At 53.0% G+C, this 19,278-nt stretch overlaps 2 protein-coding genes across 4 annotated transcripts in view; one reads left to right on the forward strand and one right to left on the reverse strand.

The window, feature by feature from the left end:
* Window positions 1-8,200, forward strand: part of TXNDC5 (thioredoxin domain containing 5) — a 39,605-nt gene extending 31,405 nt beyond the window's left edge. For all 3 annotated transcript variants that reach the window (XM_029943993.1, XM_029943994.1, XM_029943992.1), the window contains 5 exons: window positions 796-882; window positions 1,799-1,939; window positions 4,823-4,905; window positions 6,340-6,469; window positions 7,822-8,200. In XM_029943993.1, coding sequence (XP_029799853.1) covers window positions 796-882; window positions 1,799-1,939; window positions 4,823-4,905; window positions 6,340-6,469; window positions 7,822-7,944 — 564 coding nt within the window. In that variant the 3' untranslated portion in view covers window positions 7,945-8,200. The remainder of the gene's footprint in view (window positions 1-795; window positions 883-1,798; window positions 1,940-4,822; window positions 4,906-6,339; window positions 6,470-7,821) is intronic.
* A 1,048-nt stretch (window positions 8,201-9,248) lies between these two features.
* The window catches only part of BMP6 (bone morphogenetic protein 6), a 60,008-nt gene continuing 49,978 nt past the window's right edge, over window positions 9,249-19,278 (reverse strand). Inside the window, exons 8-10 of the mRNA XM_029943142.1 lie at window positions 12,217-12,293; window positions 11,167-11,277; window positions 9,249-10,843 (exon numbers count right to left, since the gene is read on the reverse strand). Of these exons, the coding sequence (XP_029799002.1) occupies window positions 10,694-10,843; window positions 11,167-11,277; window positions 12,217-12,293 (338 nt within the window). The 3' untranslated portion in view covers window positions 9,249-10,693. The remainder of the gene's footprint in view (window positions 10,844-11,166; window positions 11,278-12,216; window positions 12,294-19,278) is intronic.

Raw genomic sequence — 19,278 nt, forward strand, 5'->3', positions numbered from 1 at the left:
GGCCTTCCTCTCCAGACATACGTGTGGCTGGCTTAGCCCGGACCCTGGACGCCCCCTCCCAGACTTCAGACTTCAGGCTGGGGCTTTCCTGTGCTTCAGTTCAATACTAGCTACTACTTCAGTCTTATGTGTGAATGTGGTATTTTTTTCCTACTTTGTTGACATCCTGAAAATCAATGTAGTGTCCCACGTAGCTGCTTTAACATCAGTAGAAAATCAGAAAGAAGTGACTTCGGATAAAAGGTGTCATGAAAATGTTGAACATGCAGAATCTTGACAAGATTTAAGTGAAGTAAATTTAAAGAGCTCTAATAGTTGGTAAATTGAGCTTATGGAATGAAGAACATATTATCACCTTAATTTGATATCTTTTAAGTTATCTTTCTTTTATACCAAATACTCCTATTTCAAAATTCCGTGAACGTGAGAAGAAATACCGCAGCTGGTGTTGGTGTGGGGCCTCTCTCACCGGCGGCCGGGCCTCCCCTCTCCAGAGGTCGGGCTGGGCTCCCCTTCGCCACCTGCTAACTGCCCCAGGCAAAACGTTGCTTCCTCCAAATTGGCATTTTTGCCAATTTGAGATAAGGAAGTCACGTCTCGAAAGGAAATCTCATCACCCTGCTCTCTAGCTAAGGTGTATTTTGGGGTAAGTTTTGGGACGTCGGTCCCCAGACTGCCACTTGCTAGCAGAGATGCTACAGATCGAGTCTGTCAAGTACTGAGTGCCCAGTAATCCATTCAGCGGACGGGCTTACGAAGGAGGGAACTGACAATTCGGTCTGACTTTGTTTCCAGGTCGACTGCACGCAGCACTATGAACTCTGTTCAGGGAACCAGGTCCGCGGCTACCCCACTCTTCTGTGGTTCCGAGATGGTCACAAGGTGCGCACATCGTCAGGTCATGGCCTCGAGACCAGGCGTGCCTCATAGCCACAGTGGGCCGTTGCCAGTATGAATTGTGTGGGCGCTGGTTTGGTTGGTTGGTTTTTTTTTTTGTTTTTTGGTTTTTTTTTGAGAGAGTGAGTATGCCTGTGTGTGTAAGCTGGGGAGGGGCAGAGGGAGTTTTTTAAAGTTTATTTTGAGAAAGCATGAGCGCAAGTGGAGGAGGGAGGGAGGCGGAGGCAAGGGAGAATCCTAAGCAGACTCTGCACTATTAGCATAGAGCCTGACTCGGGTTTCAAAACTCATGGTTTGTGAGATCATGACCTGAGCTACCATTGAGAGTTGGATACTTAACCGACTGAGCCACCAGGTGCCGTGGGCACTGGTTTAAAGGCACGCATAATCAACACAAATGTCTTGGCTTCAACTGGTAAGATTTGGGTCGCTGACGAAAACGTTCGATTGTCCTGCTATTTTGCAGCATTTCCGTTGGCTCAGGTTAGCACTAGAATAGCCCAGGTCTACCGTCTTGTCGTAACTGTGCTCTGGTCGCGACCATTGAGTGTGAGTGGGGTCAACACTGGCTTCCAGTCCGGTGCTCACTCACACCCTCCTGCCCATCCCTGGCCGATGGTCTGCTGCTCAGCATCCCGGAGTCGGCCCCCGTCGTGACTCCGAGCCCGGCAGGAGGCGGGTGCTGTCTGGTTCTCTCCCCAAGGCTGAAGTGTTGGGTTTGTAATGTCTGCTCTCCCGTGTGAATGTGAGTGTGCGAACGCTGCGCGGTCCCCCCTGCCACGGTGACGGCATCAGTGGAGGTCTCCTGGGGGCCAGTGGGGTCGGGACGAGGCTTGAGTGATTCCGAACACTGAGGTGTACTAACTCGACAGCATTTTTGTGTGGCCCTTTCCTCGGCCAGGTTGACCAGTACAAGGGCAAGCGGGATTTGGAGTCCCTGAGGGAGTATGTGGAGTCACAGCTGCAGAGCGCGGAGCGGGAGGCCCCGGAGGCCGTCGCGCCATCAGAGGTCCCGGTGCCGGCCACCGAGCCCACGGCCAAGGTGGGTGTCTGCCGCCATAAGGAGTGCCAGGGGTGGGCCACCGCCTCCTGCCCCCGGAGGCCACTGTCCTCAAAGGCCTTGGGCAGAACAACAGTTGCGGGGCAGTGTCACCTCGTTCAGATGGTTGGCTGTGGCTGACTCTTCAACGTGGGACATTTCCTTCAGCCACTTTTGCATGCTTGTGAGGGGTAGATCTGGAAGCTTCTCTGAAATAAATGTGAGACCAATGCTAGGAGTATTTGGTGTCAAAAGCTCTGGAAATGTCATCCCTTTTTGATTCAGCAATCCCTGTACTCGAGGGCATTTGCTACGTGACACTTTGGCTGCTGGTAGGCCCCCGTTTCTGTCCATCTCCACCACCTGCTGCAGTAATTTGACTTCCACCCTGTGGTAAAGGCCCCTGAAAGGTCTGCGGCAGGGAAGACGTCCACAAGGAATTGAAAGGCGAACGGCCCGAGGACATGCAGTCCTCACAGGCAGGCAGTCTCTGCTCACTGCGCTCTGGTCTTCAGCCAGTGGGAGCTTTAGATCCGCTCGTGCTGCATTTATCGAGCCCGTTACACTTCAGGCCCTGTCCCAGGCCACCAGGAAACAGGCAAGTAAGACTGTTTTCCTACTTGTGAAAGCAGGAGAGGTAGGTAGGGTGTCTGGTCGAGAGGGGAGACAGAGGAGAACTTGGATAAGATGTCCCGCGTGTGTGACCCAAGTGTGTGCAGGCCCGGTCATGGTTGTTTGAGAGAGGTGGGGGCAGGCAGAAAGCGTCACTTCCAAGAGTTGAGAAGCGAGTTGGTATTTGCTGTGGAGACATGGTGCCCCTGGAGAGACCAGGCTTATCTGAGGGAGGAGGATCGAGAGCAGAAGTGCTTTGGTGTAACCGGCTGGGCCTCTGTGGGGCAGGGCCAGCGGCCAGCTGGACGGAAGAGGGTGGCAAGGCCGGGGGTGCAGTGCAGGAGGCCAGAGAGGAGGAGAGGTAGGAGCTGGAGCGTGGAGGACGCAGTGGGCCAGCCAAGGACTGCGAGCTTTGTCCTCTGTAGGGGTCCAGTGGCAGGTACTGAGCAGATACGAATTTTAGATGACTGGCAGAAAGAGGTGCAAAGTATGAAATGGAGGGGAAGTCAGTGTATTGGGCCCCGAAGATGATGAGCCCCCCAAACCAGGCTGTGATGGAGGGCGGAGATAAGGAGAGAGCAGTGGGGCGGGTGGGGTGAGGGGACGGCCAGAGTTGTATACCTGGGGGTCAAGGGCACTGAGCGTGAGAGGAGGACTGAAGGAGGGGTGGGAGGGGACGAGCTCAGTTCCCAGGTCGCCCTCTTTCGGGGCTGTGGTGGGCGGTCAGGTGGGAGTTAGGCGGACTCGGGAGCGGAAGCAGGGTATCTGCGCTGGAAGGGGAGCGTCGTTAGGTGGGGAGAAGCTAGTGCCAAGGCCCCGGGTGAAACGGACATTTTCACAGGGAGTCAGATGTTTTCCCAGGAAGACAGAGCTTGATTTCCTAGCTAAGAACCATGAGGCCGATCTGTCAACAGATTTCAGAGCAGAATACTTAAGTTGCCAGTTGAGTTTACTCCCAAGTTCTCAGCTGGGACACCAGGGCAGGGTGGGCAGAGGAAGGGGCAGCATGCCCTTGTTCCGCGGGGCCAGGGCAGGGAGCGTGCGGATGTGTGCCATCCGTCCCCCGGCCCCCCAGTAATTCTTGAACCCTCAGCATTTACACAGCACGTCCTGACTTCCTGAGCCCTAGTTGTGTGGAATTGCTCCCTCCTCGTGGAGTGGGGACAGTCATGGGTCTCCACGCCCCCTACAGCCCAGCCCCTAGTTGGACTCGTGGGTGGAGGACTTGCCTAGGTGCTAGTTCAAAGTTGAAGCTTTGGTTTAAGAAGTAAAGAATGATTCTGTAGTAGCTGTGACCACGTACATGAGGGGGGGAGTGTGTCCTGGTGGTTATAAAGGTTACCGTCCCAAATTGAACGTAATTATATACTGTGGATGTTCTCATCAAACACAGCGCAGTTTCTATTTATAATACCGTTTTCCAGCAGTAAGTAGGCCTTTCAGTGAGCGCGGCGTCATGTTTCTGGACGGGAAGAAGGATGGCAGTGTTCTACAACGGGCCCCTTGGGGGGCTGCGCCCCCGAGTCACTGGCACACGTTACTCGATGCCAGACTCAAGGGGCGCAGCCCTGCCCCGTTTAGCCACATGAGAAATCATCATATTCTTGCTCTCGTGAGAGGGTTGCAGATCCATTTCTGGAGAAACCCAGGGACGTAATTCTGTAAAGCATCATCGAGCCCGAATTGCTTTAGAGCAGGCCGCCTCGTGGCGCCTTCCCCCTGCGTCCTCCAGCCAGAGCTTCGTGAACGGTTTGCACATTTGCTTGGAATTTAAGAGTGGGAAAGACGCCCATGATACGTAACACACACGCTCGCCTGTGGTTCTGCCACTGTCGGCTGTGAGGTCTGTACACAGAGAGGGGGCTTGTGCACGTCCACGTGCTGGGAGAGCAGTAGGGTCACCAAGGAAGACGACAGGGGTGCGCACATCAGGCGTGACGGTGCGTGGGTGTCGGCACACGCCTCTGGGCCTGGGAGGTGTGTGCTGCAGGGCAGGCCACACAGAGCCCGCTGGTCCTCACCACGGAGCCCCGGGTGGCGGCAGCCCTGCCTGAACCCCTCCTCCCCCTTCTCCCGGGGTCAGCCTGCACTGTGTCCTTGAAGCATCCCCTGGGCTCAGGACCTGGGGGTCCTACCTGGTGAGTCACTGCCCCTTCTCGTGTAGGTACTTCCATGTGACCTGGGGCATGCATAGCAGCACGGTATTTGTATTTCTACAGTCCCGGCGCTGCTCTAAGCAGCGCCTTGGAACCGTGGCCATTCCCTCCCCTGCAGGGCACCGTGTTGTCACTCACGGAAAGTAACTTTGAAGACACCATCGCAGAAGGAATAACCTTCATCAAGTTTTACGCTCCATGGTAAGTGGCTGTTTAATTACAGACTGCTCGGTCCCAGTGCACTCGAGCCCCATCAGAGTTTTCTGCTCGTGAGCCGGCGCTCTGGGCTGGATGGGGGCACGTGCTACGTTTACACATAGGTTATGTTGTTGGGAATGAGGAAAGGGTAGATTTGTCGAAGTTCAGTTCGGTGGTATTCATAAAGTTGTTTATGGAGAACGAGGCTGGATTATTTTAAAGTTCAGCCTGTTTTGGAGAAAGCACGGCAGCATGACTATAGAGAATTAGGATGGCCGTGTAACAGGTAAGCTTCGTGGTATGTGTCCTTGTCCAAACAGATTGGACGTCTGTGTCACCAAGTAGCTCTGCTTCTTAGTGTCTCAGGCATCGTAGAGAAGTCCCGTGGGGCTCTGGGGCGGCCGTCCTCTGTTCCCCGGCTACCCGGACCACCCTGCCGCGTGCTCCCCAGGGCCCGGGGCGGAGAGGGGAGACCCCGGCCTTGTGCCCAAGGCTCCCTGAAGCGGGGCAGGTGACGGGTGCCGGGACTCGCCTGGGCTGCTGTAATGCTGCGTGTCCTGTTTTTCCTTCGAACCTTGGTTCTCTCAGCTGTAAAACAGGAAGAGTGCTTTGTCTTCACAGACAGTCCACTTAGAAAAGCACCGTCTCAAGGAGAATGTTAGATTTTGTTTCTAAACACGAGCAAGTAAAGTCACCAGCGTGTCACTTCTGCTCTTCCTTTTGTTTCATTCCAGGTGTTGATGAGAAAGCACAGGGGCAGAGATGAGACCCTGTGAGCGCGGACTCACAGGAGTTGTACAGTGTTTGTTCTTAAAGACTAGAAACACTGGTCCATAACACCCTTAAGTCTATATTTCTCTTGTTTTTAAAACCTAAAGCCATAGAGACCAAGTGTGAGGACAGAAGGTCCCCCTTTAGCGAAGGGCTGAGGTGCTGGGGAGGCGGGAGGGTTTGCACAAAGCGTGGTGTGGGCTTCCCTGCTTGCGCCAAATGGATGGAGTTTCCGGGGCGCTTGCAAGTTGTTGTGACATTTTGACACCGCAGCAATCAAATCTAAAATGAAGTGTCTGTAAAAAAAATGTTTGGAGTCCGTCTTCTTTTCTGTTCATCAGCCCCTGTTCACGGTGCATTTGCTTCATTCGTCATCTGGCTAGCTCAGTTCACCACATCCTGGAAATGCTCTCAGAATCGAAACTTGCTTTCAGACCAGCTTGTTACCATTCGGTTCTCCAGAAGTCCACTTTGGATGGACTTGGAACTCCGTGTCTGGGACGGAGGAGGAGGAAGTGGTAGTGCACCCAGGGGCAGAATCTGACGTTTCACACGTTTCTGGGCAATCGCGGACCACCTGGTACAGAAGAAACAAGGCTGGGCAGCAAGGTGTAGGAGGGTGAGCTCGACCCAGCGCTTCAACAAAGTGTCGTCTTCTGTGCCTAGGTGTGGTCATTGTAAGAATCTGGCTCCTACTTGGGAAGAACTCTCTAGAAAGGAATTCCCTGGTCTGGCAGAGGTCAAGATTGCGGAGGTGGACTGCACCGCGGAACGGAACATTTGCGGCAAGTACTCGGTGAGTGGACGCGGAAGGAAGGCCTTCCGGGGGCCCCGAGAGTCGGGAGCTCCCCACGTGGAGCTGTCATCCGGCGTGGTGGCTCGCCCAGGACAGACCACAGCGCCCTCGTCTTCTCTGCAAAGTGCTCCTTGCGTCCTTTTGAGGCTCTTGCTTCATTTTTATTTTGAAAAGCAAGAGACACTCTGTCGGCGGAAGGGCCTTCTCCTCCCACTAGGCACCCCCCCCACGTTTGGGGAGTCGAGGCCTAGCTGTCTGCAGAGGAGGCGGCGGTAACGGACTCCGCGTTTGGGAACGAGGTGCCGCCGTGGCTCGGCCGCTTGCCAGCTGAACAGTCAGCCGACTTGCAGCCTTCATCTCGAGCCCCCAAGTGGCTTATTTTTCAGCCCTGAGCCTGTTCTAAAGGACAGCGGGTGAGCAAGGGGAGCCCTGCACCTCCTCCTGAAGGGCCGTGCCCGCAAGCCAGGCTTCCGCTTGGGCTGTGACGGAGCTGCTGCCTTCCCTCCGAGCTGCTCGCACAGCCGGCCCGCCTGGAACATTGGGAGTGCACGGCTTTGCTTTTGTGCAGTTTTCTCAAAACACTTGGAGGCTCTGGAGTTTGTTCCCTCGTTAGATGGAGAATAGATGCACCACAGACATCGCTTACTCCCCCCTCACAGCGGCCATTTCTTCTGGGGCCTTAAAACCGTAGAGGAGCAGCTAGAAGTGTGTGTCCGTGAGGGCGTTGCTGCTACTCAGCGGGGTCAGAGTGGCTGGGCGTCACCAGGGGGCTTGTCACAAACACAGAGTCAGGCCTCACCTGGACCTGCGGTGTCGGAACATGTCCGTTCACTGGGCCTCAGGTGGGGCACATGCACGGAAGCTCCGGAAGCTCTGCTTTTGGGTAAAGTCGTTTCTTTGACACTAATCCTGAATGTGCTTTTTTCAGTTGGAAAGTGAATAACCCCAAGGCTTTGGTTTCTTGTTCTTTTTAAATGGTCTGTACCTTTTAAAAATTCAGCCTTGGGGGCGCCTGGCTGGCTCAGTCAGTTAGGCCTCCGACTCTGGCTCAGGTCGTGATCTCAGTTTGTGGGTTGGAGCCCCTACCCCGGGCTCTGTGCTGACGCCTGGAGCCTGGAGCCTGCTTCAGATTCTGTGTCTCCCTCTCTCTCTGCCCCTGCCCTGTTCACATTCTCTTTCTCTCTCAAAAATAAACATTAAAAATTTTTTTTTAAATTTAACTGTGAACTTCCCTGGTTACAACTATAGGAGGTTTTTGGGGATTTTTTTTTTTTTGGTCTTATTTCAGAAGCAATCTGTGTGTGACCCAGACCACTGGTCCTCAGACATCTATCTGGCTTGGTTTCTTGAAGGTTCGAGGCTACCCCACGCTGCTGCTTTTCCGCGGAGGGAAACAGGTCAGTGAGCACAGCGGCAACAGAGACCTGGACTCACTGCTCCACTTCGTCCTGCGCCAGGCAAGGGACGAGCTGTGAAGCCGAGGTGCCGGGCGCAGTCCTGTGGGCGTCGTGGCAGGTCCCCAGAGCGCGGAGTGTGCCGGACTGGTGGCATCGTCGTCACGCGTGTGTTCTTTACGGCAACACACTCTACAAATGATTGTTTCTCTAAGTAAACACGTAACTCGTGATCCCTTCGCAAACTAAATATTTTCAGTGGCGATCTCTCATCCCCTGTACCTTCTCAATCTAAATGGTTTCCTTTGAGACAAAAATAGAGTTGAGGAAAATCAAATTGCTGAACTATTTTTGGCTCCTGAGCGATTCTGGTGAAAGCATCATCTAAAGCATCGTCTGTGAATTGCCCACAAGATCTGGAAAGGCGGCAGTAGCGATAGTCTGCTGATCTGAAGGTCCTACCTGACTTGTTAGTAATGCGGTTGGTCAGTGACTTGGGGCAGATCTAAAAACAGCAGCCCCACACCTCGGGAAGATCCCTTCACGTCCACCCCTGGCTTTCCGTCTCTGTTGTTAACATCTCTCAACACGAGAGGTCAGCCATAGTGAAGGCAATGGTACTTCTGACAGGTGCCTGAGGAAGACAGTGTGGGTGCCATAATTGTGTGTGTGTGTGTGTGTGTGTGTGTGTGTGTGTGTGTGTGTGCGCCCGCGCACGCGCACGAACACTTCCGTTTCTTACTCGCGGGTGAAAGGTTTCTTTAGTTAGGTTCTCATGAAGCCAAGAGTCCATGTGAGCGTTAAGATTTGATGTCTCCCACAGAAAACCGGGCATGGAAAGTTCACAAGGCTTGTCCTGACTATTCTGTTAACTCCTAGGAAGATTCTGGTTGTATCTGCCACGGTGGGGAGTGTGGGTGGGGGTACCAGGACGCAGGTGAGCCATCCCAGGCCCGGGCATCCGCATCAGGGAGGGCTCCCCACCCCGCTCGGTGACAGGGTCCGAGCTCCAGGCAGGCTCACGTTCGGCTTCGAAGTCGTTTTGGAGGCTCACGGTACATTGCCGTGGAGAGGGTGACTCGCTGCTGTTTGGGGAGCGGGATTCATTTGGCCTCCAGACCAAAGACTGAGGTGGCTGCCAACCCGGCGTCCTTGTACGCCACGCCGTCCTAGGCAGCCCGCGTTCTTACTGTCACACTTGAAAATAAGCACCCATCGGACCAGGCTCCCCTAAGACAATGTACGTGTATGTTCTTTGCCATCGAGTCACTTCTCCTAATGACCCCTCCGACTCCAACCCTCTGCCCCACTTCCCTGGCTCGGGGGTGCGGTCAGGGGACACACAGTAACTGGTGGGGGGAATCTGAGAGACAAGACCACTTCTGCTGTCTGCGGCAGAAGGCAACAGCAGGATCTTGGCCAACCTCTGCCTTAAAGGAGATCTTTATTGATTATGTATGGTTCACAGATGTTCTTTTCAAACCCCAACTTCCTAGAGAAGCACAATCCTCATGAGTGGCTTCAGCTTTGCATCATGAGTCATGTATTGAGAGAAAATCCAAGTGGTACAATTTGTTTACACTATGATACTTTCTAAATAAATTCTTTTTCAAAAAAAAGTCTGGTCTTTCCTTAAATGTTACAGCAAAACAGATATAAAATAGACAATAAATTATAGTTTCTATTTACAAAAAAGCTGTAAGTGCAAACAGTTTTAGGTCATAAATGTATTATTTAATCAGTTTAGTATGAAATTGGCTTCCTAGTACATGATTGTGAAAGAGACACTTTAAAAACATTCTACGATTTCATCGGCGTCTTACTTTCTACAAGAGAAACGGGACTTGGGCTCCCCAGGGCATACCCATCCCCTTCCTCGCGGCTGGGGGCTGCCTTCCTCATTTTGTTTCCTTTGTTGCTTCTCACCCCGAGACCCGGCACGCCGTCCAGTGAAAGGCAGAGAACTGTTTTACTGAGATAGTGAAATACTAGAGCCGGCGTTCCCGAAGTTACTATGCTTTTCCAAGAGCCGTTCCAGAAGAGAGGAGGCGCAGAATTGCTTTCACATGTTACACGGGTAAAGCGACGGCTACCCAGAACGCCTCTGGCCCCCCGCAGCCTCACCGCAACGCCCGCTCGCTCCACTTAGGGCCTCAGCACAGCAGCAGACGTTGGCGTGGGGGTCGGGGGTCTGCGGTGTGGAAACGGCGCGGTTTGTAAGTATATTTTCCCACCAACAGAGCTCCAGCACAAGCGCTAACGGCAGTGACGGGGACAAAAGGCACTTACAGCCCTGGGGACAGCCCGGCCATCGATCCTACATGACACTGACCTTCCGGAACGAGATCTGTGAGCCCAGGCATTTCCTCCTAGTTCCCATTACCTGTAGGTCTACCTTCAACAACCACCACCGAACAGGCTGATCCTTGAGCTGAGAATATTCCTTTTAAGATTATTTTCCCTATTTACTGTTAGACACTAACCACAAGTAGCTTGATCTAAAGCTAGAACTAATTTTGGTGGGCTCTTTTTCTTTTTGGAGGGGGGAACCCTTCAAAGTTACATTTCTGTCATTGACCAGACTTTGTACAACAAACATCCAAACTCCGCTTCCTATAGACCAACAACCGCTCACATTTACCGTGTGAGCGGATTATTCATGAGGCCCTTGACCATCTTCCGTGGGCGGTAAGGCGCCTACCAGCACCGAACGGCTTCAAAGCCTCGCCTCCCCCCTTCACTGTGCTTCGGAATGTTTTTTTTTTTTTTTAAGGCAGACGTCATCTGGGAACCCAAGGCAGCATCTGTGTCCCCAGCGACTGGTTTTGAGTTAGTGGCATCCGCAAGCTCTGACGACCATATTCCTGTATTTTTTCAAGATGACATTGGAGTTGTCATCAAAGTAAAGAACCGAGATGGCATTTAGTTTGGTCGGTGCACAGCATGGTTTGGGGACATACTCAGGATTCATAAGGTGAACCTGTTCAAGAAACAGAAGAGGAGAGGCACCGTTAGAAGCCGGACCCAGTCCTGGCCGACTCCTGCTTACACAGTGAAAGTTGGTGGTGGGGGCAGGGCAGGGGGTGCCTGGGTGGTTCAGCTGGTTAAGTGTCTGACTTCAGCTCAGGGCATGATCTCACGATGTGTGGGTTCGAGCCCCACATCGGGCTCTGTGCTGACAGCTTGGAGCCTGCTTCCGATCCTGTGTCTCCCTCTCTCTCTGCCCCTCCCCCACTTGTGCTGTCCCTGTCTCTCTCAAAAATAAAAAAGATTTCAAAGTGAAAGGGGTCCCCAGGAGCTCACCAGCGTCTGCACAATGGCATGGTTCGTGGCGTTCATGTGTGCGTTGAGCGGGAAGGAGCATTCTCCGTCACAGTAGTTGGCGGCATAGCCCTTGGGCGCGATGATCCAGTCCTTAATCGAAAGCAAAGGGACACAGCATGTGATGAGCATACGTTCCTTCTAGCTGTGTTCTCCGTAATCCTGAGTAGGCAGGTATTCCTCGTGTAGCGCAGCTACGCAGACCCACACAGGGAGGCCAAGTTCACGTTCACGTGGAAAGTAGGGTGTGAACCTGGTCCGTCTGACTCCAGAGCCCTCACCCCTTTCACAGCCTGCAGACCCGTTAGTGCTGCCCACTTGCTGGACCGGACGCACACAGGTGATTGGCTTTCTGCACGTGGTCCCTGGTGGGGCCTCAAGGATGCCCTGTCATCATGATGCCACCTGCATAGAGCTGACGACATCTCCTATCCCTTGTCACCTAGGGTTTGCTTATAAACTAATGGTGGCTCTCAGCTGTGGGGCTCAGCATTTGTGCTCTTCTAGATGTTTGGGTGAGTCGGTGTGTAGCCATTGGAGAACTGTTCGGTCAGTCTCTCCAACGCTTTCTCAGAACACAAAATTGGTGGGGTGCCTGGCTGGTTCAGTCAAGAGAGTGTGCGACTCTTGATCTTGGAGTTGTAAACTCGAGCCCATATTAAGCATAGAGGTTATTTAAAATCTTACACACACACACACACACACACACACACACATTTGTTTAAATGCCCAAATAAGCATGTGCCTTGTGGACTTAGAAAAGAACCGGGGAAGAACACTGGGGACGGAAGTATGGATTCTGAGGGACACAGAACTGGGAAGCAGGCTCCCGGGAAGATGCCGGGGGTCTCGGTGCACAAGTAGGCCGGCCGGTCCCCTGCCTCCCTCCAGACACCCAGCCATTTGGAAAGGCTCCCAGGTCCTTCACACAAGGAATCACCTCAGCCCTAAAGCTCAAAGCTGCTGCCATTAAATGCCTGGAAGGGGCTGCTGTGAAGGGACCGTTGTCCCCCTGCTGCGCAGAGAACTCACCTGCCATCCCAGGTCCTGGAAGCTCACATAGAGCTCGTGCTTCCTGCAGGCCGTTTTCAACTCACTGCTGTTATAATCTGTTGGAGGAGATCAGAAGATGCACCCGTTAACCCATCCGTTCCCTGGGAGGGTTTGCTGCGGCCCAGATAGGGGATGAGGCTCATGAAAGGCGTGAACCTGGCCCCTGCTGGACACGGAGGCGCTCACCCAACAGCTCCGTCACATGCCCCGTTGCTTGGCTGTCTCATTCATGCCTTCTCACTCACTCTGGGCCTAGTGCTGGGCACACCGGCACACAGCGTGTACTTATGAACTTGAACGGACGCTTTCAAACAACAGATGGTTGTGGTGAGCCCGTTGTGTGCAAGGCCTGCGGAGAGTGTATGCGCATGCCCCCAGGCACCCTTGGGCTCCTGAGCCAGGAGGCACTGCATTCACAGTAAAACTCCACCAGGCAGGTTTGCTATAATTCAAACAGGGACAGACTTGAAGCTGCCAGGGGGGCTGTGAGGCCAGCTGGGTCAGGAAAGCTTCCTGAAAGAAGGGCCTAATCAAGAGAGTCTCATCAGAGAGAGTGAGAGAGAGACACAGAAGCAGGATGGCATGGGCCCCTTGCCTCACTTCCAGCGTTGAGCCCTCTGACATGTACCAAAGCGCTCACTCCTAAGACAGGAAGCCCCATGAGCCTCTGCTGAAGGCTCCCTCCTGCCTGCGGAGCCACTAGCCCGGCCCGACCTCCAGGGGCCGGAGGGCCTGGATTTGTTTAGGTCGCCTGAGCAGCTCTAAGGTGACGTGCCTTCTGCTAGGCCAACCGCGGGAAGCAGAAAGAGAACTACACAAGGCTTGCATCCTCCAGGAACTTAGAGAATGCAAGGGGCCGTGTGAGGCTTGCACACAACTAACTCAAATACAGAACAGTATCTCCAGGCAAGTGCGGTCAGCGAATCCCACTGGGAGTCCGGAGAAGGTCAGTTATCAGGAGGAATAAAGCTGGGGAACGTGAATGGCCGGGAGCGCCAACCAGGAAGAATGGGGCTTTCTACCAGGGGCACTGAGTCGGCCCGTGCAGGTGTTTGAGCCAGGGAGCGCCACGTTCGGAGCTATGGCTCCACAGGACCGATCTGTGTTCCAGAGAGATGAAGGGCAGGACTCCAGAGCAAGGTTCTGAATCTAAAATGGGCTTGGACGGATATGAGAGCCTGAGGTCCCTGTATGCCCATTTTAATCACATGAGCCAGTAAATTGCCTGACAGTTTAAAGCCTTTTTGAACTGATTTTCCTGTTGTGCTCCTGGACCCCTTGGCCCAAAGTGAGACAGGACGTGCGAGTTTGTAAGGGGAAGGAGGCAAACAGTGCCGACTCCGCTCAGTCACCTGTACTGGGAGGAGACAGACTACCTTTCTGAGGTGACCTGCTAAGTTCTCAATGTTTTCATGCTCCCTACCTGCCTTTCAGCTTGCAGAACAACTCTCACTGTAATTTCAAGTACCTGGACGAACGAACACAAGACCATGCTGAAGGGAAGTCTTTACAGAGAAGGGCACTGAGGACTCTCCGTTACACACACACACACACACACACACACACACACACCCACCACCACCACCAAGCAAGACCAACCCCCCTGCTGAAAACAATCCCTCAAGAAAACAATTAAGCACACAGAGGAATAAACTATCCCCAAAGTTAGAATATAAGAGGATACACAGGAACCACAATGAGAGTAGTCTCAGATAACAAAACAGAATACTTGAAATAATGGAAGAAATAAAGAAATAGAAATGCTAAAGCAAAGACATTATGGAGAAAGAACGTGAGATAAGGACAGGCAGACATGAGAGAACAAAATGGAACGTGTTAAAACCAGAATCACGGAAGATAAAAATGAAATGGAAGAGTTAAACATCAGGTTAGACACAACCGAAGGCAGGCTTAAAGAACTGGGCAGCATTTGTAGGAAAGTGGATGGACCTTGAGGGTGTCATGCTAAGCAAAATAAGTCAGGCAGAGAAGGATAGATACCATATGTTTGCATTCATAGGTCTAACAGGAGAGACCTGGCAGGGGACCATGGGGAGAGGAAGGGGCAAAGAGAGTGGGGAAGAGTGAGGGACACAGATCAAGGGAGACTACTGAATACTGAAGACGATCCATGGACTGAAAGGGGAGGGGGAGGGAGGGAGGGGGTGATGGTCATGGTGGGGGGCACTTGTGGGGAGAAGCACTGGGTGTTATATGGAAACCAATATGACAATAAACTATTATAAAAAAAAAAAAAGAACTGGGCAACAAATTGGAAGAAACTTCCCCAAATACAGCTGAGTGAAATGTCTCAAAAATAGGACTCTCTTTCTATGAGATAATGGAAGACAGAAGGGAAAGTCCAGTGTATTTCTAATAGGAATTTGAGAAGAGAATAATTGGGGAATAATACTTGAATATATAAAGTGTGTGTGTCGGGGGGGATTTTCTCTAAGTGAAGAAAAGCAAACATCTTTATATTGGAAAGGCACAGTGAGTCTTAAGCAGAGTAAATAAATTCCTGTCTGGCCATGTAGTATATTAGATGCAAAAGAATGCCTAAAAGCAACCCAAAGATAAAAAGAAAATAATCCACAAAGGAACATAAGGTAGATGGACAGCAATATTTTTAATGTTTGTTTTGAGAGAGAGAGTGCATAAGAGAGTGAGCATAAACACGGGAGGGTCAGAGAGAGGGAGAGAAAGAGAATCCCACACAGGATTGATATTCAGCGTAAAGCCTGACATGGGCCTCGATCTTACAACCATGAGATCATGACCTGAGCTGAAATCAAGAGTTAGATGCTCAACTGACTGAGCCACCCAGGTGCCCTGCGGACAGCAAACTTCTTAGCAACAAAAATACGTAACATAAAAGGTTTAATACCATAAGAACAATGCCATCAACCCAGAATTCCATACCCAGCTATGGTGGCTGGTTCTCATGTGGGCCACCCAGCTTCCCGGTTCACCTCTCATATGGAATGAGATGGGAATTCAGACAGATGGGACTCAAGGGCCAATCCTCCGCCAGATAGCTCCCGCCTTTGTCCCTGGCAACTGAGTACAGGCTCATGACTTCATTAATGCCAGATGGATGCCCCATCCTTGACAGAGTGACTCCCAGGGAAAGCCAGGAACAGGCGGCATGGCAGCCACATGTCCAGGGTGATGGCATCCAAACCACACTGTCCTTGTGATGAGGTCTCGGCTTCTTCACTTGATCCCCTGTGTTTGGTTGTTGGTTGGAGGAGTTCATGATACTCTTATTTTTCACGTTGATCAGAATCTGCTTCTCTCCCGTGTAGCCAAGAAGGGCCTTGACTAGTTAACTTGTTATTCATAGTTAGGGCATGGGGAGTGCAGGTTGCCAGGGAAGGGACAGTCCCTATCTCATATGGGTTGCTGAGCCTGTCTCTCTGTTAAGGTGTCTTCTGAGCAGAGACCTGCAGGAATAGTGGGAGTGAGGAGGAAGCTATCTGGGGAAAGAATGACCCACACGGTGGGAATAGCAAATGCAAAGACCCCGAAGCAGCAGCCTGGCTGGCCTATCATAGAACAGCCTGGTCGAGGCTACATGTCTATTAAAACCCATGTCCTCCGTCTACCCCCTGGGCACACAGCTCTTGGACATTTCCCGCTGTGGTTAGGTGTGGCCATGTGCCCAAGTTTTGCCCACACGCTTGGGGAGAAGCAGGGTGTGCCGCTCCCAGGCCTGGGCTTCCTGGGCACACACTCCTTCCTCTCCGCCCAGTTTTAAGCAAGAGACAACCTTCTGAAGACTTCAAGGCCCTGGTTCTGATTCTTTCCACTCCTGAAGGTGTCCCAGGTTGGACGATAAGTTATGTGATCCTATGTATAATCTCAGTCTGGAGTTTTCCCCACCTGACATCTGTTGGCCTGTGTTCCCACAAGGTAAATGTCCCCCAAAATGTCTTCTCTGTGCTGGGGACCATGATATCCCCAAAGTCAAGCTTGGAACCATATGCGAAGTGAAAGGCAGAGATTTCTGGGATACCTTTCCTTCCCAGGTTGACGAACGTGGACAGTGTAATATAATAAAGAATATTACATCCTGGCAGAGCTATAAAAACCATGAAATTTCCTAATACTTCCAACCCGTGGGTCCTTAGAGAGGTTCGGGATGGGGGCTGGCCGCCAGGAAGACCAACTGTGATGTCATAGAGCAGGACTTTGTTTCTCTACTAGCTTCACCAACAGGTCTAGCTCTCGGTGAGCCTCCTGCGAATGTGACTCTCTCAAAGCTCAGCGAAGAGAACTTTCTCCATTAGAACAGCTATTTCTTTTAGAAGCAGACACTGGCATTTTGTTGTTAAGTAAAGTTCAGGGCGGGAGAGAGGAAAGGAAGGAATTCAACTCTCCTGCTTCTCCCCCTACAGACACTTCCAAGCCACACTTAAGTTTCCTTGTAACTCCATGTTAAGTGCTGGCCGCGAGCATATAAATATTTGTGAAGGTCAACGCTCCTCACAATACTTGTGTCTGCCACCAGGGGTCAGTGCCCTGGGCTCCGCAGTGGAATTACACCGCCATGCATGGTTTTGTTTGTTTGTTGGTTTGTTTTTAAGGACAGCTTGCAGAAAAACATTCTCCTACCCCAGCCTCTTGATCTTGTTTAGATGAATGGTCTGGGTAGGCCTGGTGAAAATTTATGCAATAACAGGAACATGTCCACTTCAGTGGGAGAAACGAAGGCAACACAACTTGGTCCAGATGCACTTGCCAGTCAAGGGGAAGGCAGAAACAAGAAGCCATATCCCTGGACAGAGGCAACAGGCAGACAAACACCAGAGCAACAGACCCACGGCCTCTACACACCTCCCTGAGGGCAAAGTCCTCCGTCTGATGCAGCGTGCAACTCATCAGGGGACTGAAGTCCTCTCTCAGACCCTCAGGCCAGAATCCCTGGGAACAGGTCCCTCTGCCACCAGGGCTGCCTGGGCATTCCCGGGATGCAGGTGTGGCGAAGGCTGGTCTGGGAAGCTGAGACACGTTTTCAAGGAACCTGGCTTTTAAAAAGTTGAACACCGAAAGTGAAATCTGGCTTCCATTCATCCCAGGGGACTCTCTGGCCTGGAGAAGAGGGCAGAACAGGTGCCCAGCAGTCCAGCTAGGATTCTGGCCCAGCCAGACCAGGCCCAGTGGGTCATCCTGATTCCCCCGGACAAGCAGGGCCCAGCCATCGATGGGCTGGGGCAAATAACTGTTACCAGGTGACAAGATCTAACAATCATAAAAGCCCTCAGGATTAATTTCTTCTATAACCAGAAAAAGGTAGCTCCCTTGTCTACTTTTAAATAAGAGAGAAACATTTCCCCTCACCACAGATTTCCTTCCTTCCTTCCTTCCTTCCTTCCTTCCTTCCTTCCTTCCTTCCTTCCTTCCTTCCTTCCTTCCTTCCCTCCCTCCCTCCTATAGGGAGTGTGTGAGCAGGGGAAGGGCAGAGAGAGGGGGAGGTAGAGAATCCGAGCAGGCTCCACGCCATCAGTGCTAACTCACAAACCGTGAGATCATGTCCTGAGAGCTGAAATCAAGAGTCAGATGCTTAACCAACTGAGCCACCCAGGCGCCCCAGCCCTCACCATAGATTTTCAGACTTTAAAAGCCTCAGAGGCCTCACTCTGGGAGAACAGGAGAATCTTTAAAGACCTAAGACAACCCTGCCCATTTGCTGCCCCCCCCCCCCCACGAGTGAAGGTCCTTGGGCAAAATCCTCAGGCTCTGTTGTGGTCAAGGCACCATCCTTGTTGGAAATGAGGGCGAGCAGGGCTGGGTGCAAAGGCCAGGGTCCCACGCACAGCGCATTCTCTAGAAGCCTCCATTCTTCCGAGGCCGAGCAACATCCGCATCTCTTCCAGACCTTCTGGCCCACTAAACCAGTGGCATGGAAAATGTCACGTCCATCCCCAGCGGCCAGACTGGGGGCCGGGGCCACCCGTTTTGCACCGTGGCTGCCATGTAGTCCAATCTCCCAAGCCTCAGGTGTGTGTGTGAGTCATCATTGTGGGTGACGCAGGAGCAGGTGCACTGCGGGGTGTGGGGAACCACCCAAAGAGCCCTGTGGAGGTGCGGCTTCCTGGAGTCCGGGCTGATGGGCAGGAGGGTGGGTGACAGCGTCTCATCCCAGCACCCACCTCATTCCTACATCTGAGAGTCCTGCTGGGAGCAGGTGGGGGTGGCTTTTCCTGTCTGGGGGGGCCACTGGGGGCTGACGTGGCGGGTCCCACCGCACACGACTCTTGGCTGACCCCCTCGCTTGTCCTCGGCCCCCACTCCACCATCCAGTGCCTGTCTCACCTGGACAGCTATGGCCGGGCTACCACAGCCCCCTCGGTTCTGGCTGGCAGCTTTGTCTTTGCGGCGGCTGGCTCGTGGCCCTGACGCCCAGTCTCATCGGAGACAGCCTCTAGCCCCTGACCTTCCATTCCATTCTTCCCTGTGATGCCTGAGGGCGGCTCATCTACGGGGGCCCAGGTGAGCCCCTGGAAAGCGGGGGCCGCCGCTGCCTCACAGGACACTGCAGGGGACAGTTCTGTTGCTCAGCGCAGGGAGGACAGGGTGCTCCTGACCCACCGCAAGCAGCCAGCTGGCCCAGCACCTCCTCATGGCATCCGTGTCCCCAGGCAGCGGCCATGTGCACCGCACATTTGCTCCGTCCCGAACACGAGGGTCACGTCCCATTCGCCCCAAGGAGGACGCCTGGCCCCCGCCCCTCCTGAAAAGCCACACACACAAAGGAGCCACAGGAGAGGGGAGCTTGGGCCCACCGCTGGCTTGTTTCTGAAGCTGATCGACTCCATGGAGTGAAATGCAGGCTTTCCAGCACCAAAGGCCAGGGGATTCTCAGGAAATGAGTCCTGGATGAGAAGGGAAGGGCTCAGCAATGATCTCGACATGAAGGTGGGGACCCTCCAGGGGGGCCCACCGTGCTGCAGTGGGAACTGTGCAGCCAGCCCAGTCCCAGGTGTCCAGGCGGCCTGCCTGCCATCCCTTCCAGTGCCAGGAGAGGAGGAAGGGAGA

The sequence above is a fragment of the Suricata suricatta genome, chromosome 7 (assembly GCF_006229205.1).
Source record: "Suricata suricatta isolate VVHF042 chromosome 7, meerkat_22Aug2017_6uvM2_HiC, whole genome shotgun sequence".
In the NCBI taxonomy this organism is placed as follows: domain Eukaryota; kingdom Metazoa; phylum Chordata; class Mammalia; order Carnivora; family Herpestidae; genus Suricata; species Suricata suricatta.